At 41.9% G+C, this 23,458-nt stretch overlaps 3 protein-coding genes across 4 annotated transcripts in view; all 3 read left to right on the forward strand.

Annotated features, from left to right (window-relative positions):
• The first annotated feature begins 3,047 nt into the window (after positions 1–3,047).
• Positions 3,048–6,913, forward strand: vgll4l (vestigial like 4 like). Its single transcript, XM_029510892.1, has 5 exons — positions 3,048–3,256; positions 4,885–5,008; positions 5,110–5,359; positions 5,918–5,999; positions 6,144–6,913. The coding sequence occupies exons 1-5, from the start codon at positions 3,190–3,192 to the stop codon at positions 6,437–6,439; spliced, it is 819 nt and encodes a 272-aa protein (XP_029366752.1). The 5' UTR covers positions 3,048–3,189; the 3' UTR covers positions 6,440–6,913.
• Positions 6,914–10,682: 3,769 nt separating this feature from the next.
• Positions 10,683–17,169, forward strand: slc20a1a (solute carrier family 20 member 1a). Its single transcript, XM_029510387.1, has 11 exons — positions 10,683–10,779; positions 11,665–12,295; positions 12,418–12,558; positions 12,650–12,735; positions 13,839–13,935; positions 15,068–15,187; positions 15,307–15,516; positions 15,636–16,107; positions 16,192–16,377; positions 16,459–16,543; positions 16,698–17,169. The coding sequence occupies exons 2-11, from the start codon at positions 11,947–11,949 to the stop codon at positions 16,851–16,853; spliced, it is 1,902 nt and encodes a 633-aa protein (XP_029366247.1). The 5' UTR covers positions 10,683–10,779; positions 11,665–11,946; the 3' UTR covers positions 16,854–17,169.
• A 2,615-nt stretch (positions 17,170–19,784) lies between these two features.
• The window catches only part of dtx1 (deltex 1, E3 ubiquitin ligase), a 43,131-nt gene continuing 39,457 nt past the window's right edge, over positions 19,785–23,458 (forward strand). The window contains exons 1-2 of one of the 2 annotated variants that reach the window (XM_029509997.1): positions 19,785–20,218; positions 20,598–21,246. In XM_029509997.1, coding sequence (XP_029365857.1) covers positions 20,988–21,246 — 259 coding nt within the window. In that variant the 5' untranslated portion in view covers positions 19,785–20,218; positions 20,598–20,987. The remainder of the gene's footprint in view (positions 20,219–20,597; positions 21,247–23,458) is intronic. The other variant, XM_029509998.1, reaches the window with a different exon arrangement.

The following is a 23,458-nucleotide window of genomic DNA, read 5'->3' on the forward strand; positions in this document are numbered from 1 at the left end:
TACCACCACTTCCGGATCCCGCTTTCAAAATAATCGGCATCGCTGCTGATTTTCGCAATTCTACGCCAGGAGGCTTACCACAAAAGTGGGATTGAAATGAGAAACTGCCTCTGACGTCTTTAGCAGAAAAAAACAGGTAAATGCAATTCTCATTTGGCAAAGATGTGTTCTATGTTTTATAATTATTATCTTGAAACACCGAGCTGGTTGTCTATACTGTTCAATCTACAACAGTGCTGCTCAGTAGGCCTAAAGTGTGTAAAGCTGTGTGCTAGCAGTCCACTTTCTGTCAGTGTCAGTCACCTGCCATTTAAATGAAACATTCAGAGAATATTTACGCTGATTTTAAATGATGACTAATCAAGCAGCTGAAAAATCTTAAAACTGGTTAACTGAAATAAAAGCTTCCTTAAAGCTGGCTACAGTTGAGACATCCTAGGTGTGTAATGTTTAAAGGCCTGAGCACTTCCTGTTTTGCTCGGGCTGCGTGTGTCTGACTTGACGCAGCTCTGTGCTGTGAGCCGAGGGTGGTGCTGATGGGAGCAGGGTGCCAGGGGCGTCGCTCTCCGTCAGACACGAGTGTGCTGTCGGCGCCGCAGGGGGCTTATGGGCGTTGATGTGTGACACTGCACCCTGTTGTGTTCAGTAAAACAGCCGGGGCCCACCTCCTGTTCGGCTTTCAGTGCCGATGCAACACTCTTACTTTCCATTCTCAGCTCCCTGGGTGGGGATGCGCCACCTGTTGGTGCTTTTCCGAGTCAGACATCAACACGGACCGCCAGGGAGCCCCAGGCTGCGCCCTGGAAACAGTTTACGGATGGACACGATGGACACAGATACCTCCTGCTGTTCATGTCTGACAGAGAGTCATTGTAAAGAGGGCAAAGTCTCCTTACAGCCTCCTCTATTCCCACGAAATAAGGAAAACTGAAAGAATGACTTACTCTTACTCTGTCTATCTACATTTTCCTCCAAAAGATGCTGTTGATTACTCTGAGCACAGCAAATATCCAGTGAAGTGAGTCTTTCATCTTCAATATTTGGGATGTCCACCTTCAGCAGGTATTGTAGCAGCACATCTCCCTGGCATTGTGCCATCATATTTCCGGAGATCTTTCCCATGCTTTCTGCAAGTCAAGCCAATGGCTCTCCTTTGACTGTTCAATGCATCTGTCCAGTTTATTTTCCAACCTGCCCGCTCGATGGGGTTGAGGTCTGGACTTTGAAGGTGCCAGTTCATCAGTTCTCTGCTGCTGTTCTGCCAACAAGGCCCTCTCCTCCCAGTTGTTGAAGACACTGTTGCATCATTAGTCATGGCGGTGTTGCTCTTGTCACAAAGTTCTTGTTTTGTCTTTCTTTTAAGAATGAGTATTTTGAGATGCTTCACTTGTCTGCCTGAAAGTTTATATTTCTGCCTGTCCCTTCCGGTTCTGGCGAAACTCGTTGGCACCATGGCAGTCAGACTTTATATCAAGACTTTGGATATGCAGCGGTAACTCCAGCCAGCACCAAATAGGGCCTTAGCCACGTTCAAAGAGCAACATGTGCTTTAAGGCTACTTCTAGAGGCTTTGAATTTATACCAATTGTTAATGAGGCCTCGGTGACAAATCCCTGATGTTACCGATCACTTAATGAGGGGAGAAGAATAATCACACAGCTGTTGGCTAAGACTCTTACATCACCTTCAGTTTAACAACAATCGCAGCTAACAATGACTACAGAAGCAGTTTGGCCTCTTCTGTGAGGGAACATGATTGTGTGACGTTGACAGTGAAATAGGCCTAACTCTTTTTTGGTAAAGAAAATGAGCTGAATGTGCTTGTGGTGGCTCTGTTCTATGGTTTATATACCATAATGATGCCTTGCAGATATGTCACTCCATTTATGGGTATTTTAATGGCTGATTCAGCAACAGAAAAACATGAACACATATACACAGGAGGAAATGAGGAGAAGGAATGACATTCTTGGCTGTTTGAGGGACAGTTCATCTACTTCTAAAACTAGAAAAACTTGGTGTGACACTAACATATTTTAAACATTTGAACCTCAGATTCTTCACATTTTATGTCATTCAGCAGACTTCGATAACCATACAGCAAACATTACTTTTAATAGGACTTGATGACATGCTATTGCTTTGCCAGGCTTAGGGAGGCAGTGTTGATCTTTAATTCAGAACCGACATAAATCCATTCATGCATGTTCTCACATCAAGACCTTTATATGTGAAGCTCTTTGTCATTTTTAAATCAGTCTGTATCACTATTGTTAAATGGACTGAAGCAAACTACTATATTATTCTATACTAGGGCAGTATGGGTGCTCATTTTTATTCATCCTCAATGTGCTCATGTACAATTAAATCTCAAAACATTTTGATAACACTCCTGCATTAAAATATTTTCAGCAGGACCAGTGTCCCAAAGCATACGAATGAGTGGTCTCCACAGACTTTCTACCTGTGGTCACACTCCTCAGTATGCTCAGGCCAGATTGTTCTCATGGCAGCAGCATTTTCAGGACTTAGGAGTCTTTGTCTTGCCATCAACAAAAGCCTTTGGATTACTGGCAAGGCAAGCTCACAGTGCAGCTGCGTGCGTGTATGGGCAGGTCAGTGGAATGACTGGAGCTCCGGTGGGCTAAGCGCTCGAAAAAATGCAGTTTGGTGAGATTGCAGATTAGTTGGGAGGGAGCGGGAGTGGGACAGGTGCTGACTCCATGAAGAGAAACAAAAGGCATGCTTCACTTTCTTCTTGGCTCAGTGAGAAAGCCACAAAGTTGTGTTTTAAAGTAGTTTATGAAGTCCTCTAAAAGAAAATGTTGAATGAAGCAAAAACGTCTGTGATTACTGGGAATTCTGCGGCAATATCACATTTTGCAACTGCACTTTCTGTCTTTGAGACAGGCCTACCAGTGAGCTCACACTCTGCCTGTAGGACAATAACAACACGAACGAGGGCGTTGGATTGGCTGTGGCTGCAGCCAATATGAATGCAGGAAATGAGTCACAAGGAAGTCACTGCACCTATCTGCACTCATCTGATACTTTACCTGGCTGAGCACAGACTCAGAATCTCATTACCTTTTCAATACAATCTATAACTGAGGTGCACTGTGTCCTGTAAGCTCCAGCAGTCAAGGTGCTCTTCTGTGTTTAGCTCCTCGCAGACAAAGACCAGGAGCCATGGCTGTGGCTAATTTCCACTACATTACTAGGATGAGCAGCGGCTTTAAGGTTTACATTTTGGAAGGTAAGTTTTAATGTCACTTTTTCTCTTACTGCCCGCATGCCACATCATGACCATGAATGTTTTATTACTCAGCCTCTGATGTAGTTATCCAACAACATTTGTGTTGTGTGTTTTATATGGACATGTTTCAATGTGTTATAAATATAAATATATATTTAAATATAAATATGACAGCCTTGTAGTCACACCTGTGTTCATCAAAGTGTCATTTCTCCTAATTCTACATGAGTGTCGATTCAAATGGAAACAGTCAGATGCGAGATAAACATGAAAAAGAATGTACCACTTTTTTAATACGCTTCAGTTGTTTCTTATATTAAATCGATTCCTTAAATATTTCAAACAGGAATCGACTTAGAACAAAGTGCTCGCTATTAATCCTTCTTGGCTTTCATGATTGAATTAAGATGCTGTAAAAGCTGTTGTCAGTCACAACCATGTTGTAATTCTGTTGCCATAAAAATCTGATCAAAGACAGAAAAACAGAAGGTCAAGCTGCATATTCCCTCTGCTAATAAGGAAGAAATATCAATGCCTGAGGCAGTAGAAAATCAGCATAGGTGTGGTTATACCTGCCCCCCCGTCACCCCACCCATCCTTCTCAGTGGCAGTGTGTGTATAGGAAGGAGTAGCTCACAGGTGGTGGAGCACTCAGCCATATGGAAATGGGTATTGGAGGCAGCACTTTGAGCGTGAAGACACTGCTTTACACATGAAAGCAATCAATCGGCCATTATTTTGGTGTGATAAAGTGGAAGATGCTGTCTCAAGTGTTGCTTTATCCGCACCGACTGCCTGATTTGAATATAGAGGGAAGACTGTCAGTGACTGAGCATACAGTCCAACAATGGCCAAGGTGTAATTATGCTACTGTCACAGAAAACGCTCTGTGTTTTGACTGTATGCACGGCTGTTTTGAACATGTGAGTGTGTTGGTGTGAGACCGGAGTGTCAACCGGTTAGGCTGAGTTAGATTCCTGTTGCTTTGCTGAGATTGTAAAGAAAAAGACAGCAACCTCCAAATCATTTTTGGAGTTCAAATTCAACCCTCTTATGTACAACAGTGACACCCTCAGCGCCATTTTGATGTGTCTCAACTTGTGCCATTGGAAAAATCCAGTGTCTGTATGCATGTGTACTGATGTAGATGGCCTTATAACAAATGGGTGCCACCCATGTCAGGGCCCCCAGTAACTTTTATGACACCTCGCGTTAAGAGGACGTGCTGATCATGCCCTTTTGAGTGTGTAATGCTGGCTGAGTGCCAACATTATGCAGAAAAACAACATTTACCGTTAGCACTGCATCAGCTGTATAATTTGGTAACCCTTACTGATCAGGCTGATCAGGTTCTACAGCTTAACGGAGTTTTCAATTAACGGTGACATGAAAAAAAAAATTTCCCATGAAAAGTAGTCATGCAGGTTGATGTCATGGATCAAAACAAGCTGTTACTCATAACTGAAGTGTTGCACATTATTATCAGTAGTAGTACAATTAGTGGTACCAATATGTGCAATTGTCCCACTGAACTTATTTTTTCTCGGATATAAACTATAACCCAAATGCATAAACTACGATTGTGAGGCATGTTATTCTAAATTGTGCTTTTGCCTTTTGTTCATCAGGGCAGCCCCACCTGAGAAGTGAAGACAGATACAGACACATCTCAAACGACCGGGTCCGAGCCCCAACAGTGTACCCAGTCAAACGCAAGCGCAGCCATGAGAGGGGTCTGACACTGGAGGAGAGGTTGGTGCAAGGGCTTTATTTGTGTTTCCACCTATCACTCGCAGCTACAAAAATGGAATTGAAGGAAATTAAGATGTTTTTCTGATGAATAACTTTTGCAGGCGAGAGCGAGTGCTGAGCAGGGCCAGTGGTAAGGCAGCCCAGAGAGCAGCACCATCACCGGCTGCATTCAGCAGCCCACAGAGCCCCACGTCCACCTGGAGTCCAACACCCAGCCCCACCAGCCCACTGCCCACCCACGTGTACTACACACCGGCCATGGATGAACCACTTGCTCTCATCAAGAAACCAAGAAAAGAGACTGAAAACACAGAGGAAAAGTCCAAAAGCGACACTACCACTCAAATCCAGGTAAATCAATGTGCAGATTGTTTCCTCTAAATGTTTGGTGAGATTTTCTCAAAGGTCAGGGATGTTTGACCCCCTGAATAGTGGCAGCGCTGCAGTCCTTTTGTATTATCAGTGTAGCTCCAGGCTACCCACACCAGTGGTACATCTCCTACCTGCAGTCTGTGAATCTCCGCATTTATTCCACTTCCAAGCAGAGTGTGTGCAGGCCCAAACTTGTCTGAGCTATGCAATCCAGCCGGATTCAGGAAGAAAATGTGAGCAATGGACGGAGGAATGCCATCAACAAGACCAAACAGACTGCTGTCTTTGACCTGTTTATGCCTCTCATAGCAAACCAAACCAGTTCAATTGGTTTTCAAATGATTTCTATTTCCAACTGAACAACAAAAGTAAAGGTTTTCCATGTAATTGGCTGAAGTGCACCATCAGGTTTAGTTGATATTTGTATTGTAACTGAATTTTGTTTGAAGGAAAGGGAAACCAAAAGAAATGCCTGCGTTTTCTGTCTTCTTCTGATCTTGTTAATAATAACAATTCCTTTTTTCATCTGTGTTGCAGATGCGTCCCTCTGTGATCACTTGTGTGTCCTCATTAAGAAACCCCACCTGCAGATCTGAGAACCACAGAAGCCTCTCACCAGGTCAGTGCCACACACTCATGAGTGACTTCACCCGCCAGACGGTCACTCCCTAAAGCACATGTGCATCATACAGTAGTGCTCACTTCTACTGACTCACTGAGGGGTGTGTTTGACGACTGTCAATCGTTTTCGATTCTGTTCCAGTGGTTTCCAAATGCAAGTATGACCACGGGGTTGAGGAGCACTTCCAGAGGAGCCTCGGGGTGAACTATCAGAAAGCTCACCCCCAGCAGCTCTCCATCAGTGTGTCCGTCGATGACCACTTTGCCAAGGCTTTGGGTGACAAGTGGCTGCAGATTAAATCCAAGTCTTCCTCCTGTTCTTCCACACCTCCCAGCAGCCCAAGTGTCACTCACTCCCCCACCTACAGCCCAAATCAGTCCCACAAAGAGTCCACCAGCAGCTCATCGCCAACTTGCAGCCACTGGTCTGTCAATTAAAGCAGTGATAACCTCTGATATGGGAGGACACTGGACGTTCAACATTTCACTGCATGCAGCTCTGCTTGCTGAGCAATGGAAAATGCCCGTGCTTAGTGTTGAAAGGGTGAGCGAAGAGATGCAGGAGGGCTGTCACTTTGGACCCCCGCATGTCCAAATTCAAGACACATTGATGCAGACAGATGTAGCATAAGTCCTTGTGTTGTTACATTTTAACCCTCTGCTTGTCGATAGCCTCTGAATACCTGAGATACTGTAGATGGTGTAGTAATCCTTTACATTTCTTTGATTTTGTGTCATTCTCTTGACGCATACCAAATGCCACAATTTCATTGTATTATATTTATATTCTGATACACCTGGGTGCCTTATCATTGAATCGACTAGTCTATCTGCTGTGTAACATTTGCTTATCTGTACAGAAAACAAAGACTTTTTAAAAGACCTTAAAAATAAAAATGTCAAAAATCTGAATAGTTTTCTGTATTTTTGTCATTTGTCATCTGACAAATCTACCCAAAAAAAAAAAAATAATACGACCATTGGACTGCAAGTGAAAACTTCTATTTTTGTCAAGATTCACATAAGAGAGTCACAAAGTGGATAAAAGTCAGTTTAAACTTGAAGGTCATGGACTCACGCACACCTGGTAAAAAAAAAACTGCACAGGGTGGTGCACCAGACAACCTCAATCGATAATGAGTCAGTGTGTGTCTACAACACGTCTGGGGCACATACAATGTTTTACACTGTGCTATTACCAAACACTGAGTGGAAGTTAGATGGATGTATGAGCAACACATTCGGGGCTTTTTCCTGTAAATTGGGGGGAATGTGCGGCTGCGTGTTCCAGCAGGCAACAGGCCTTGTGTTCTGACATTCCTGTCTCCTGAGAAAATGACTCTGTAAGATCCTACAGATCCTGTTTGGCAGGGGAAAGGAGGGAGGGAAGCAGGGAAGGAAGGGTTGGGCTAATATGCGCCTGAGCATGAGAACCAGCTTTGCTCTTCAGTTACTTATTTGCATGCCCTATCTTGTCCAACTTTTTAAAAAGGAAAAAAAATAAGTGTAATATGCCACATTAAAAAAGATTCCAAAACTACTTTGAAATTACAGCATTGGTCAATTTTAAAGAAGTGGGGAAATAACCTGTTTGTTCTGACAAGTTCAACATCTCGGGAGAGAGTTGTTAAAGACCATGAGGACGAAAGAAAGTGTGGAAGAGGAAAATGTGGGCTGTGACTATACATGAAAAATAGTAAAAATGAATAAACTAAGCCATCACATGGTTTGAGTGGAAACATTTGCACAAAGCCACTTAACATGTGCCGCACAGTTAAAGAAAGTCCACATTAAACACGTCTTGCAGCAGATCTACACATACAGGAGTGAAAAGCCACGACACTGCTGATTATGGCTTTACCTCATTAAGTGTTAAAACCGGTATTTCCACATGCAGTATATTCATTAGCCTGTGTAACTCGAACTGGGGCAGTAATGCCATCTAGAGGCTCCTAAACAAACCTTAAACGTCTGGTATTGTCAATGACAAATGGTCTCATGTTGCACATTGAATAGCACAAACAACAAGAAGCACAGTTGTGTGGGGAAATTCATAGAATGAGAGATCTTGTTTGACAGAGAGACCTTCAGAAACAAGAGGGAGAGAGAGAGAGAGAGCGAGAGAGAGAAGTAAAAGAAAAGCCTTTTCTCCTCTGACCACTAGGAGGCCACTCCACAGGTTATAGTTGGTGCAAGCTTTTAATCCATTCCAAATATTATTTGCCAGGTTTTTTATTTGTTTTCTTATTCTGTTTTGTTTTTTTTGCAACAGTTTAAACACAGGTTGTGTTTTCCAACAAACATTATTTCAAAACAAAATAATCTAAGATACAATTCAGTGGGGTTATTTTTGCCCTTGATAAAGGTAGACGGTGTGTATACTGTTAGCTATATTAAAATGTAAGTTTGCTGTTAAAGATCATTGAGATATGTTCTGCTGTTTTGCTTTGTCACCGGTTCAGTCGTAATTGGCAGCTGGAATATGTACAGTACAAAATGACCATGAGAATGTTAAGAGAAAAACTTCTCATGCTGCCACAAAACAAACGCACATTGTTGTGTGTGATGGATAATAACACTCCTGAATACCTCAAATACGACACAAAACACCATTTAACCCCGTTTTACGGTGGCAGTAGTAATTAAGTATGCGCCACAATACAAGAGTTTGGCCAAGCCTTCTGGGAAAAGTTCTTGCACTTTGTTTTCTCTTTCAAAAGTTAGATCACTGTCAACAAATCAAGCGGCATTTATGTACATAATCAAAATTACAGCTGTAATCTCATGAGAATATGATTGCATGAAATGAGTGTGTATTCACCGTGGAATAAATTCTTGTTCAATTTCTTTGTATTTAAATGATAGTTATCTAAGATAATTGCTTAAAACTGGGTGTTCATAATCCCAAACTGGCAGCGTCATCTCACCCACAGTGGTTAATACATGATTGTGATATGAATGTTTTAACACAGCTGTTTCTCAGCGTGTGATGACATGCAGCTCATGGTACTGCATTTCAGGTTACCTCAAAGATTTAATAGACGATAAACCTTCTCAAATGTTTGCTTACACCACATATAATCAGAATTAGCTGTGCTGTTTGTGAACTAAACTTTATTTTGACGGATTTGGCAGGTTTAAATTCTACAGCCACTTGTATATATCGACTATTCTGTAATGTAACAATGTGGTTTCTCTTCTGTTTGCTCCTGCTTCACTAGTTAAGCACTCCCCGTTCAGTGTAATGTCAATACACGCATTTTAAGGATTTTACCATTGGAAAAGAATATGTGATCCTCACAGAAGAACCCAGCAGTGGTAAGTCAGGAGTGGAACTCTGACCTGCCAGTGATGTGTAATAAGTTATTTGTCTACTTTGGCTGAACTGCTAAGATTGTTTTATAGATATTAGAGTGCATCGTTCATATCAGTTGTGGCTTATTCAAAGCAGCTGAAAAAAGTACCAAAGTGATTCTCAAAAGAAAGTTTAGCATTGTCTATGTTGCATTTGGTCGGGATACTCTGGCAGATTGCAGATGCTGTAGTTTATTCTGTATGGGTGTGTATGTGTGAACTTATGCACTAAACAGTTGCTTAATAAGAAATAGACGTGTGACTCACCTGATATGATGTAAACGGATGTGACACATTTGACACATATCCAAACAAAATGACACAATGATGTAAGATATTTATTTTCTTTATCTTCTTACTACTCACATAAACATCTTTTGAAATGATTAAAGGTTGAAGGTGCGTTGACTTTTCCCACCACCTTAACATTACTTGTCAGTGGTGTCATGAGTCATTTTGACATGTCACATGCTCTGAGGGGGTCAAAACATTCCGCATGGGTTTGACTTGGTTATCCAAACCACATCTTCCAACGGGCTCTGAATAAATGAGTAATGAAGAGGAACTTATCAGCAGGTTTGGAGGCAGTGTAGCATTCACACAATGCTCAATTCTGCTGACAGTGAAGGCAGACTGACAGTCCAGAGGTTTCTCAGAAAAGGGGCTATTCGAGGTGAATAACAGGTTGATTAATAACACAGTTAGTGACTGTTGCTTCATGTTCTGCTCAGCTACGCTTATTTAATGGTTCATCACGGCCTGAGCTTTATACCAGAGTGGGTATATTGCGTCTGTGGTTGAAGAGAAAAGAAAAGAAAACGCACAATGTGCTCTAAACAAAACTAAAATCTTCATGGCAAACAAAACACTCCATTAGAACCAAAGCAAGGCCTATTCTGTTAAAATGTTGTGTGTGGCCACTGGGAGGCACCAGAGTTAAATCCACGACGTGGACTTCAATTAAAAGCTCATCAGCTCACCTGCCTTATTTATTCTCACTCACAGCCAAACTATACATAGTATCCAGGAATATGATTCTGAGTATATGAAAATAACAAACCCTGATTATCATAAACACACACTCCTGAAATGTTTCTTATTTTTCCTCAAGGCAACAGGCATCTTTGTGTCTTCATGGTGGTTACAGGAAAACATCATTTGGGGATTTCACATTCATAAGCAACATAATCAAAGATAACTATAATTATCCCCCCTCCCCCACCAACCCCACTTGTTGTCAACAGAGCAGCTAAACATTAGCTTCAAACAGCAGTGGTCTCATGACTGGACTGCAGAGGCGTGTCAGCCCAGGCAGCTCAAAATATAAACCAACCTCCAACAGGAACCTGCAAACCTTTCATGGTGCTGGACAACATCGTGACATCACAGTGGACAACTGGACTCTCTCCCCTTGGGCTCACAATGTGAGTAATTTTCACTGTTTACACTTTTCCTTTTATCCTTTCTTTCTTTCGTATTTGTTGTGCTGGCATAACATGATACAACTGAAGTTTAGCAGATTAACATATTCTTCTATAGCGACCTTGAAGTGGCTTAGAATGGCAGAGAATGGGCCGATTATTCTCCTCAGCTCTAGAGTTCCAAAAGGTTTATTTGTGCTTTTGTCTGTGCAGCAGGAGTTTTACTATGATTATGCAACACGGTTACTCTGTGCACCTGTTGCATGTTTAGTCAAAGTGTAACTCAGACATTATGGAGAAGTCGCACAGAAATAAATGGAGCTTACTTCCCTAAAAAGTGCTTTGAACCACCACAGGAAACCCTGACAAGATACTCCAAAGTACTGTTGTACTTCATCATATGTCCAATGATGAGTTTTTATCGAGACTATTACCAGTACAATAACACTCAGAAATTTATGCAGAAAAAACCCTTGACCAATGACTTTGTTTGTATTTGGGGGGAGCTGATGCGCAGAAAACATTTCAGTTGTTTTTAAAAGTTAATTTCATAGCCCGAAGAAAGTAAAACTGTGAGTTGAGGTACTGACTCCAACTCACATTATGGTTAACTGAAGCTCCTGCTCACAGAGATAAGTCCACACGAATGTTACATCAAAGTTCGCCTCAGGAATGACTTATAACTGACATATAACACTTTATGGTAACTACTTCTGCCCAATAAATCAGCCTTGCAGAACAAAATGACACAAACTGTTTGGCTTTCTCAGCCAGCTTGTAAGAAAAAAAAAAACAAAACATGCAACTCAGTTCACTCTTGATTTACGGACTAGTAAACTGTGTAAGGAATATTAACCAGCAGCTTGTATATTGTGTGTTCTTTTGCAGTGTGAATCATCAGAGCTTCACTGTCACAATGGAACTCTCCCCTATTTCTATGAGTTCTCATTTTACAAAGAAGACATCGGATAAACCCTGCATGCTTAGCTAGCGATCAATTTTTGTTTTTTTTCCCATTTGCAACTTAATAGCTGGACTAGGGTTTTTTTTTTTTACGTCAAAATTTATTTATAAATACAAATTACCTCATAAGTCACTGGTGAACCACAGTAACTTGGTTTGCTTTAACTGTGAGCATTTTAATTAAATTAAATTAAATTGCAATTAGTCATGGATACAACTACACTAGCAACCCTGGCTGCTGCCTCTAGTGTGGCTCTGGCCTCGCAGGCTGACATGTCAGGTTACTTGTGGCTGTTGGTGATCGGCTTCATCATTGCCTTCATCCTGGCTTTTTCTGTGGGGGCAAATGACGTGGCCAACTCCTTTGGTACCGCAGTGGGCTCCGGGGTGGTCACCCTGAGGCAGGCATGTATCCTGGCCACTATATTTGAAACGGTGGGCTCAGTGCTGCTGGGGGCTAAAGTCAGCGAGACCATTCGTCAGGGAATCATTGATGTCCGGATGTACAATGGCTCTGAGCATGTCCTGATGGCAGGATCAATAAGTGCCATGTGTGGTAAGCGCTTTTTTATTTGGCTTTAACTGAGATAATTAGCATACTTGACCGTCAAATTTTTTAACTATTCGAACTTTTTTCGGATTGTGAGCTCAGGCCTCAGTTATGTTTTTGTACTACAGGCTCTGCTGTGTGGCAGCTGGCTGCATCATTCCTAAAGCTCCCCATTTCTGGAACCCACTGTATTGTTGGAGCGACAATTGGCTTCTCCATGGTGGCCAGAGGTCCCCAAGGGGTCAAATGGATGGAGTTACTGCGCATTGGTGAATATTTCCTGTTTCTCTGCACATTTGAAAACAAGTTTCTGTTCAATGGAAAATAGCTAAAAGCGAATCTGTCTTTTGCCTTTCAAAGTGTCGTCCTGGTTTCTGTCACCTGTACTATCAGGCATCATGTCAGGATTTCTCTTCTACTTTGTCCGCAAATTCATTCTGAACAAGGTAAGATCTTTCTTCCTACATGGATAATATGCATAGATTGAAGTATCCAGATCCAGTTACTAAGTGTACAACTATTAATTACATATAAAGGGCCAGCAGTAAAAAATGACAGTCATAGATGGAACTGTAAAATATAATAATTTACTAAAAAGCAATCTTGTTCTGCAGAGAAATGACTCAAGTAACTAACATATTATTATAAATGACATTGTTAGCTTTTTACTGCTATAGTCCTGGTGAAGTGCCCCTCCAAAGTCTGAACCATGGTGGAAAAGAAAGAAACATTTTTAAACTTTAGTTTAGTTTTTAAACTTCTGTTTCATCTTTGCTTTTTGTGAATTTTTCGTTAAATTGATGTCTTGTTGTCATTTGTCATTGAAAATGCACCATCTTAGAAGTTTGAATGAGGGATCCATAGTAAACCTAATATAAACAAAGGTATATATATACGTATAAATGTAAGTATATTTACAAGAAGTTTTTTCATTCAGTATAATTATTTAAAGCAAATACTAAAAGATCTTTTTTTTCTCCGTATATAAAGGGGAGTGGTAAAGTGGCATAAAAAAAAAAAAAGAAAGTTACGTTTTTTATATTATTAATTTAAGGTAATTATAATGATGTGAATGACATTCGAAATCTGAATGGTGTTGTAAACAGGCTAACTCAGCCTCGCACAAAGACAGCTTAGTATGAAGAGTGCTGCGCCTAGAATAAATGCTCCCCTTAGCTTAAAGATGGCTTAGCCTAGCATAAATTAGTTTATTTGAACACTGCTTAGGCTAGCATAATGGCTTAACTTAGCCTAAAAACTGTTAGCTGGGCTTTTTCTGAAGTAACAAAGTCCAATTATCAGCACTTCTAAAGCTCATGATTGAACTTGTTATGATTTCTTTCTTATTTTCTGTAAACCCAGCAACAATTTAATCTTTGCTAGGTTTCTTTAGCTGACCGTAGGTGTAGCTTCTCATAAAGGCGTGAGAGTGAGAAAGCATTGCATATTCCAAAATGTAGAAACTGTAATCAACCAGTGAATGTGACCCAGAGTAATACAAATGACCCAGACACACATCAGTGAGTGCTGACACAACTGATCTCCACAGGCTGACCCCGTGCCCAATGGCCTCAGAGCTCTTCCTGTCTTCTATGCTATCACCATGGGCATCAACCTCTTCTCCATCATGTTTACAGGAGCACCATGTGAGTATCACGCCCACACACTACAGCCAAGTTGCCTTTTGACTCTTGCTTACTACACAGCAGCTCCTGAAGCCCCTGGTGCACGATGGGCTCTGAATAAATGTGTCGCTGGAGACACAGAGGAGGGTTGACAAAAGTAGGTGATGAAAAAAAAAAAGAGGAGACAGTTTAATAAATAATTAATCATGTCAGATTGTTCTCTTCCTCGACACAAAGATTGCTTATCTCTAAGACGCTGGCATTTCTTTCTGGTGATTTATACCAAAACCGAAAGGGCCAGACGATAATTAAAACCAGGATGAGAACAGACAAAAACAACAGTGAGAAAGTGAAAGTAGCTGAATAAGGATCTGAAAAAAAGATACCACTATTAAATGGAAAATTTCCACCCCTTTTTGTTTCATTTGCAGGATTGAACTTATCAAGAAGTCAGCTGGCCTGGAGACAGAAAACTTTTTTCTTTTTTCCTTATTTAAGAAGATAAATTTTCTGCCGACACACTTCAGCTGTGTATGCAGTTATTAATGTCTGTGGCCATTATGGCATAGTTGTTGATGAAAGCCACTGCATTTAGTGTCTGGCTTTTTATTTGTGGTCAACACACTGTTGTCCACAAAAGCAATCAGGTAAGTTGTATCCGTAAGGGGCAAACCTAATATTTGTATTAAGCCATCTAGAAGTTACACTAATAGGGATATTAGGTCTTCTGTGAAGCCATAAATGAAAAGCAAAATACTAGAAGTGTCCTAACGGAGTGTACTGTGAGTATTTTATCATTACGCTGCAAGACTGGTTTCTTTTTAGCTATCTGATTGCAGGAGGGTGTATCTCGCTGATACTCTTGTCTGTAAGAACATATTGAGATTGTAATCTCCACTTAATTACATGACCACAACTCACAAGTCAGGAAGTGGCATATTACTGGAATCATAAAGTGATACATTTTTAATTTGGCAACATTTATAACCTCGTCTGAAATGTATAGCAATGTATTAGTAGTAACACTTTTTTTTTCTCTCTGGTTTCAAAGGACCAGACAGAAGGAGCTATGGATAAATTAAAGAATCAGATCAGTTTCTGTTTTCATATCTAAGATGCAGTTCTTTCTCATGTCCCTGTCTTGTGTGCACAGTGCTGGGCTTTGACAGAGTGCCATGGTGGGGCACACTGTGTATTTCACTGGGCTGTGCCTTCGTCACAGCTTTGGTTGTTTGGTTTCTGGTCTGTCCGCGTCTCAAGAAGAAAATCAAACGTGAGTGAATCTTATACAGGACTTCTAGGCTTCCATTTATGTGTGCATTTGGATTAGAAAGCTGCTTTATGCTTATTGTATATGCAAGTAATTCACTTCAACACTGCAATGTGCAACAGGAGAAACGACAGCTGCTCCGTGTGAAACGCCACTGATGGAGAAGAGCTCCAGCAAAACTGCACAAACAGAGCATCCCCCAGCGCCACGTTACCCTCGACCCCAGACCCCCCCAGCAGACAGTCAGAAGGTGGCGTTCAAACTTGGAGGTTCAGAAGAGGCTGATTTGGACAACAATGATATGGAAACCAAAGACTTGGACATCAGCAACAGTGAGAAATGAATGTCTTGCATTAAATCACCAATGTAACAATGTAACAAGCTAGCGTGTTATAAACAAATAATTTGAAGGCCAACTATTGAATTGCAATCAAACTATTTGTTTTCGTAGGCCTGAATGGCACTGTTGGCTCCATGGTGATCACTGACCCGCACAGTGGACGGTCCCACACGATACACAAGGACTCAGGCCTTTACAAAGACTTGCTGCACAAGCTGCACATGGCCAAAGTTGGTGACTGCATTGGTGACAGTGACACAGAGGAGCGGCCCATCAGGAGGAACAACAGCTACACTTCTTACACAATGGCCATTTATGGTATCCAAGGGGATCCTAAGTATAAGGATCTGGATGGTGGACTTCAGAGAAGATCAAGAGTAGACAGTTATAGCAGCTACAGCTCAGCTGTGACCAGTGGGAGTACAGTCCAGGATGGGAGTGTGACTCAGGAAGCTGGCAGGGACCTCACTGTGGAGGAGGATGAGCTTGAGGTCGACCAGCCAGCTGTATCCTTGCTTTTCCAGTTCCTGCAGATACTCACAGCGTGCTTTGGCTCCTTTGCACACGGGGGGAACGACGTCAGGTAGGCAAAGTTGTTGTACTTCTGAAGAGTTAATGTGTGCGATGTTTACACAGAGGCTCATACATCATCCATTTGTGTCATTAGCAATGCGATCGGCCCACTGGTGGCTCTCTGGCTTCTGTACGAGAGTGGCTCTGTGGTATCCAACTCACCCACACCCATCTGGTTGCTTCTTTATGGTGGAGTGGGTATCTGCACTGGTCTCTGGGTATGGGGTCGGAGAGTGATCCAGACCATGGGCAAAGACCTCACACCTATTACACCCTCCAGGTATGCCACATATTTATATCCTACAAAAAAAGAAAAAGAAAAATCTAATATATCACACCAACATTGTTTTCTCCAATTTAGTGGCTTCAGCATCGAACTGGCTTCAGCAATCACAGTTGTTGTGGCATCCAATATTGGACTTCCTGTCAGCACAACCCACTGCAAGGTAATCAAACTCAAAACTCTGCACCTCCAAATCACCAGCTTGACAAAACAAGGTTCAGCTGTGAGCATGCATATGTTGTCAAAGTATGATCTGTTCTTGAAATCATCACCCCTTTGATCACATCTGCTGATTAATGCATATCATGGGAACACAGGTGGGGTCAGTGGTGGCGGTGGGATGGCTGCGCTCCAGGAAATCAGTTGACTGGCATCTGTTCAGGAACATCTTCATCGCCTGGTTTGTCACAGTTCCGATCTCGGGGTTGATCAGTGCTGCTATCATGGCTCTCTTCACTCATGTTATTCTGTGAGACACACTTTTATTTGCTACCATCAGAGTTTAAATGACTGCTAAAATTGTGCAAATGGCCCATTTGTTCTCCATTAATTAGGTTATTTTATATCATCCAGTGTCATTTCAAGCACAAACCGGGATGTCATTTCATAGCGGTGTGTCCATAAATAATGTCAGATCCAATTACACTGTTTGTCATACTGTATATCCTTATGTATATTTGTACAAAACCTGTATTATAAATCAAGCTACTCACTTTTGACTAAAAAACACCAAATAACAGTTAGATCCAATTTTTATGTATTTCAATAAAATTTTATAAGGCGGCTTGATTTCGATGTATTTTACTCATTAAACATTTTCCACTAAATCTTAACTCATTGTGTGAATGCATGTGGACAGATGGATTAGTAAAAACAAACAAACTATTGAGAATAATGCAGTGGTTTTGATTTAGTATATTTCAGAATATTTGCAATCTCAAAGACAAATTTACGGATAAAACAACACAAACCCATGGTTTAATATAGTCTCCTCATGCTTTTTCATGTAGTATGTGGTGTTGGGGAAATATAAAGGTTTAATGTTATTCTTAGCTCTTCCAGTTATGCCTGTAGTTCACCATACTGTCCTATAATATAAATTGTTAACAAACTGGTATAGAATTGATGTTCTAGAAGAAAAAATGAAATGTGAAATTGTAGTGTCAATACAAACCTGCCATCTACCTCACACCTCATCATTTAGCTTAACAACTTTTCCCCCTTCACTAAATCATGAATGTCCCTCAGTGACCTCCGTCTGTTGGTTCTCCAGTTTATCATTTATCCAATAACGATCTTCATTTCAAAGTGAAACACCAGTTAAGTCATCAACCTGCATATCTGGTTCATTGTATAAGTTGCTGCATAATTAAGACTTCCTGACAAAGTGGTGGCCCACCAAGGACTTTCCCAGAGTCTCAGTCTATATTGGTATGAAGTATATGGTTGGCCACACAATAGCAGAGCCAAGAATATCATGTGCTAACTGCCCCCTGTCCAAGCACTGTTGGAGGTGGGAAGCAACTTGGCATGGACCGCAGTATTGGCAATAGTTAATGAGAGAAGAACATCGCTGGAGACAAGGCCTAACAGAATTTCTCACCTTTGATGCCATTAACAGGGGTCATCATGATTTTGTTGTTTTGTCTCAGTGTGGGTGGACCTTCTGGTGAGAGCCAAAACATCTCTGGGTAGTTGCGGCTAAGGATTTGTCAAGAGGGGGGTTGCTGAAGTCCTTTAACTAAAAAAACAGACCATGTGAACAATATAGCTTTTTTGTCCATGGACAAACTCAAGTGGACTGAGTGGTACATTGTTGATGACAGGCCTGTCATAACAACTGCCAACACCTGATCAATAGGACATTCTGCTTTTTCATTGGCGCCTCAACAAGTTAGTTGGGTCAGTTGTCTATCTGTGGAGTTATTTTCACTAATAGCTTGTTTTAGTTCAACACTGAAAAGTGTCGTTTGTTTTTTGGTGAACTTGATATTGCAGATGCTATTTTAACCATTATTACCAATCAGTGTGGGCTACGTTAAGCAGACTAAATTCATCTTGTCCACTGTATCATTTTGTCTCTTGTAGGAAGTCCAAAAGGCCACATGATGGAGGTGTTATCCAGATAATTGCTTCTTGCACTTGAAGTGGATGAACTTCCCTAGTGTGGTTTCAATCTGCTTTGACTGCTGTGTTTAATGTTTCTCTACAGCTATGATCCTTGAATCAACATTTACGTCTCCATCTAACCAATCAGTCAGACTTCACTGAGGTCAGGATTTAAAGCAACTACCCCTTCCCTGCAAATATCTCATGATCAGTGCGTTTAGACTGGGACAGAGGAATATATCTTAAAAAAGATTTCCCTGGCGCACTACATTATTTTTAATAGTGTTACACATTTCAAATATAAATAACTGATAAAAGACAGACTGCTTTAGGACTGTAAAGATCAACAGAGAGGAACCATATTTCTTTAGGACATTATTGATATTACAGGTAGGTGCATCACATGGTTTCATTTCCATTTACAGAGGTGTTTTTTTTTTTTAAGTTTGACTGACAGTTCATGCAACTTGATTAAATGATACATTAGTTATATTTTCATATAAGAAAACAGATAAGTAAAGCAACATTTTTTCTGGTTGTTAGCATAAATTTGTTAACATCCAATAACGACTAATTCTATTCAAGGCGGAGTCGTTCAAGACCCACCTGAGATTGGAGAGTACTGACTCCATCCTGTCAACAGGCAGATGTGTCACTGTCACACTTCTGGGAAGAAGTGATTATAACTATAACTGTATGAAATAATTAACGACCAGTTTTCTCCTGCACTTTGCAGGTAGACTATTTCAGCAGGAACTGATAACACGGTTCTAAGTTAGCCGAGTTGAAAAAAAGGAACGCTATCGACTGTAGCAAATATAAGTAAGCCCTGTGAGGCAAAAAATCCATTTAAGGTGACAAATATCAAAAGATTTTGTGATTATAAGCATCCTTTTCAACCAGCCGTGAAACCATATTTGAAATGTTAAATCTCTTTGACCTCTCTGTTTACTTTTAAAGCGTCATGAGCAGATCCTGTTCTAAGGATTTGATGAAAAGTTTCAGAAGCTGGATGTGGCCCTCTGGCCCTGGGACAGTCAAGGCCGTCTTTCTTGTCTGCAGTGGCAGATAATGACTGTCACGTGGCATGGCTGTCACGTGTTTTTGAGCAAATAAATTTCGCCCTGCAAAAATAAGATCATTCAAGCCAAATGTCGAAATGTTTTTGTTGTTTTTTTTTTTTTTTTAGAGCTCCCTCTCACTCTCTCTCTCTCTCTCTCTGTCTGTCTCATCATATCCAACCTCAACGCGAGTTTTATTTTGAAACCAGACACCGGAAGTTGTGCGGTTTTGTTTTCTTGTAATTGACACTTTGGATGATTATCCACCGACTGTCCTCACAGGTGCGCCTGGACACGTTTGTGCGTAGTTTGCGGGCGGTGAGAATTGCGTGGTAACCACTCCGAGTGCGTGATGCTCGGCCCTGCGGAGGGGCGCGCGCGTGTTTGGCGGAATGGCACGCGGTGACCAACAAGCTGCCGGAGTCTCGAGCTCATTCACGGGATGAATCGACGGCTCACTCGTCTGCAACAGCAGGGATTACCGGAGCCGCAGGAGGTGCGTTTGGAGTGAGATTTGGGCTTTAGGGGGGAAGAGGGAGCGTTCAAAAAAAAAAAAAGGGAGAGACTGCTTTCTTGCTCGGATTTTTTCTTTTTCTTCTTCAATTCGGCTGGAGCCTTTGAAATGCAGCTTCTACCTGGCAGATGTGTGGTACAGCTGCAACCTGCAGGTCTGTATTAATCCAATGGTGACACAAAAGCCTGAATACATCTGTACAAACACACACGGCGCACAAACACTGTCTCTTCCTGTGTGCAGCTCTGTCTGACTGGTATTTGGTGTGCTGGGATTATGAAGCATTTTGGCCGCTCTGTCCCTCCACACGAATCTGATGACAGTCGGTTGTTTTGCTGCTGAAGCAGCTCACAGGCTCGGTTTGTTGTTGCCACACTTCAGGTGAACCGATCAGTGAGCATGAACAGCCCACTGCTGGGACTGGAGCGGAGAAGTGTTTGGTTTTACGTCCTCTCCTTCAACAGGAGCTGACTGCTGAGACTCATGGGACAGATCGCAGGCTTTGTTTACCACTCTGTTTCTCCCCTTTATAGAGTGTCTCCTGCCGACCTGCTGCTGATCTCCGGCTCTGGAGCACTGAGCCGCCTACAGCTGCAGATCTCATCGCCATCATCATTATCATCATCACCATCACATCAACATCTGACACTTCAAACAAGACCCAGGAGGACATAGGCTGCTCTTTGACTGATCACAACGCCAGCAGTCACAAAGCACCTGTAGACGATGACTCCAGCAGAGCTGGGTGCTTGAAAGCACCATGAGCTAATTGAGGACTAACAAAGTGATTGCTGATTCAAGCTTTTTTCTTTCCGTCTGGGGCCGATGAAAATGTTCTGGTGTGTCAGTTGACTGACAGGGAAGCAGTGGTGCTCTAGCCCAGGACAAAGCCAGCAGCTGAAGCGCAGACACCACCGAAGCAGATGGCACGTCCAGGATCAGGGTTGCTGGTGCCCGTCAATGGACTGGGGTACCCCCCTCAGAACCTGGCGAGGGTGGTGGTCTGGGAGTGGTTGAACGAACACGGGCGGTGGAGGCCCTACAGCGCAGCTGTTTGCCACCATATTGAGAACGTACTGAAGGGGGATGCCCGAGGCACTGTTGTTCTGGGGCAAGTAGATGCTCAGCTCTCTCCTTACGTCATCGACCTGCAGTCCATGCACCAGTTTCGACAAGACACAGGTAAGAGATGAGGTGGTTTCCTGTCTATGTACCCAGATGACACAGCAAGGGGTGTCAAGGAAAGAAAGCAGCGGTTATCAGGTCATAATATGGCTGCTGTTCTCTTGCCTCAGTGTGTAAATTCACCACAAATGATGTCATATTATCACATTGGAGCTGAATAAATCAGAGCCAGCCTTGATGTGGTTGCTACTCAGATATTATGTAACTTTCGAGGGGAATAAATGACAGTCCTGAAATCCCCATCAGCTTTGGGACTTGCACACAGTGGATGATCCACAGGTTGAGCTGAGAGGTGTTTCAATAAACAGGACACAAAGCACACAGACAACAAAAGGGTGGCGATAATTTATCTCTCCAGGAGCGTTTTTATGCAGCTGCTGGAAAACCGTGACCTTGCGAAAGGTCAACATGTTCGAGGGGCTTTGCATCCATCAGGCAAATGAGTGCCGTAGCTCGGTGCTGCATGCTGTTCAAAGCTTAGTGTATTTGTTAAAATGTTGTTGTTCTGTTGTGAGAATGACAATCACGATACCGACTGGTGATTTAGTTTGTATGCAGTTACTGTGGAGGAGAAAGTGCTCTCTCCACAGAATGCAAACAATATACAGAAATGATCAAATCTGGTTTTATCTTACATTAGATTAAAATAATCTGCAGTAAATGTTCAACATAGTCATCAATAAATAAAAAGGCTTTTTATTTATTTTTTGGTTCTCTTGTTCTGGAAAATGATCACGATAAAGGAACTGGCATGCTAAAAGTACATACAATGCTAACAGTAAATGCTCGTAAAACACCCGATCACATATCATGTATTACTTTAGTATGAAACTAGCCAACACAGCTCCTATTTGTTGGTTATAATTCTCTCTGATGACTGGTAGCAGATGTTTTTACCATGATAGAATCACTGTGTTTGTCTGCGTTTGTGGATACACCTTCCTGCTGTCCAAGTGTTTGAAATGGGGATAGGGCTGTGGTTTGAGACGTGCTAGAGTTTTCAGAATTACATCTAACATAGCACTGATACACAAAAGCTACTGATTGTGATTGTTAGATGCTATGAGGACACATCTACATTAAGAAAAACATGTTTTACTGGCCTCACTGTTGAAGTGACGTGTGAAAATTCAAACTCTTAATCTAATTCAGTGAGCCCCTCATTCAAGGGCATTATGTAACATCAGAGCGTCACGTGAGGTCCAGGGAACCATACTTCTGGGATATGCAGAAGGTGACCCCACTGTGCAAGGACCTGCATGAGCTGGCAGTATAATTCACATTCAGAATACAGGGATGAAAAAGCGAGTGGGAAGGGAAGAAAAGAAAACAACAACAACAAAAAAAAAAAGAAACAGATTGTTAAAGGTCCTTGCCATTATTGCTTGATAAATAATTATGGGAAGAAATACCCTAACCCTAACCCAAAATGTCATGAAACCTTTATTTAAACAGTTCAAAAATAATATACAGTTATAATAAACAGTTGTAGATGTGTGTGTTTTCATAAAGCCCTATAGATGAGTTTGTCAAACTTCCCAGCCTGTAAAATTTTGTGTTTCTGATGCTCTGGCTGAAGTGGCGTGTTTGACCCTTAAAAAACAATATCAAAATTAATATCAATAGTAAAAAAAAAAACAAAAAACCCAAAACATGTTGCCTGTACACAGAGCAGTGTGTGTTCGTTTGTGTGTATGTGTATGTGTGTTGGGTTGACTGGCTACAAGATGAACCACTGAGCCGTTTGTCAGCCATTACCATGGCGCTGGGGCTTGGCCTGACGTTTATCGCTCCTCATTGTGCCGTTCAGTGTGTTACCTTCCCTCTTGCCTGGGATAAACCTGTCACTGCAGCACAGACACCTGCGTCTTCCCCTCCCCAAGTCTTCCCTCATCCTCTCCACACTCTGCATCCCATTCCCAAATATTGGCAAACCTCTGCTAGGCCACAGCCATCAATCCAAGCTCTTATGAGGCACAGCTAGCTTCCGGGCTGTTGTTGCACCAGAGCTTAAGCAAATAGGCTCGGTGAGCTTGTTTAAATGTGGATTGCAATGCATCTGTTTCACATCAGATGTTTGTTATATTTGTAGCACAGCAGGTCACCCACAGCCGTTGCAGGCTTATGGAGTGTCCCTGTGGGGAAACCCCATTTTGTCATGGAGCCATGAATCTTGTCCTCTGAGGCTCTTTTTTGGCAAGAGCTGGAA

This window comes from Echeneis naucrates, chromosome 9, assembly GCF_900963305.1.
Source record: "Echeneis naucrates chromosome 9, fEcheNa1.1, whole genome shotgun sequence".
Classification (NCBI taxonomy): Eukaryota; Metazoa; Chordata; class Actinopteri; order Carangiformes; family Echeneidae; genus Echeneis; species Echeneis naucrates.

Excerpts from the sequence above, each read along its gene's own strand:
- vgll4l (XM_029510892.1), top strand. The coding sequence starts at position 3,190 with ATGGCTGTGGCTAATTTCCACTACATTACTAGGATGAGCAGCGGCTTT. Across the intron at positions 3,257-4,884 it reads TAAGGTTTACATTTTGGAAG|GGCAGCCCCACCTGAGAAGT; the intron begins GTAAGTTTTAAT and ends TTTGTTCATCAG. Across the intron at positions 5,360-5,917 it reads ACACTACCACTCAAATCCAG|ATGCGTCCCTCTGTGATCAC; the intron begins GTAAATCAATGT and ends TCTGTGTTGCAG.
- slc20a1a (XM_029510387.1), top strand. The coding sequence starts at position 11,947 with ATGGATACAACTACACTAGCAACCCTGGCTGCTGCCTCTAGTGTGGCT. Across the intron at positions 12,559-12,649 it reads GATGGAGTTACTGCGCATTG|TGTCGTCCTGGTTTCTGTCA; the intron begins GTGAATATTTCC and ends TGCCTTTCAAAG. Across the intron at positions 15,517-15,635 it reads AGACTTGGACATCAGCAACA|GCCTGAATGGCACTGTTGGC; the intron begins GTGAGAAATGAA and ends TTGTTTTCGTAG.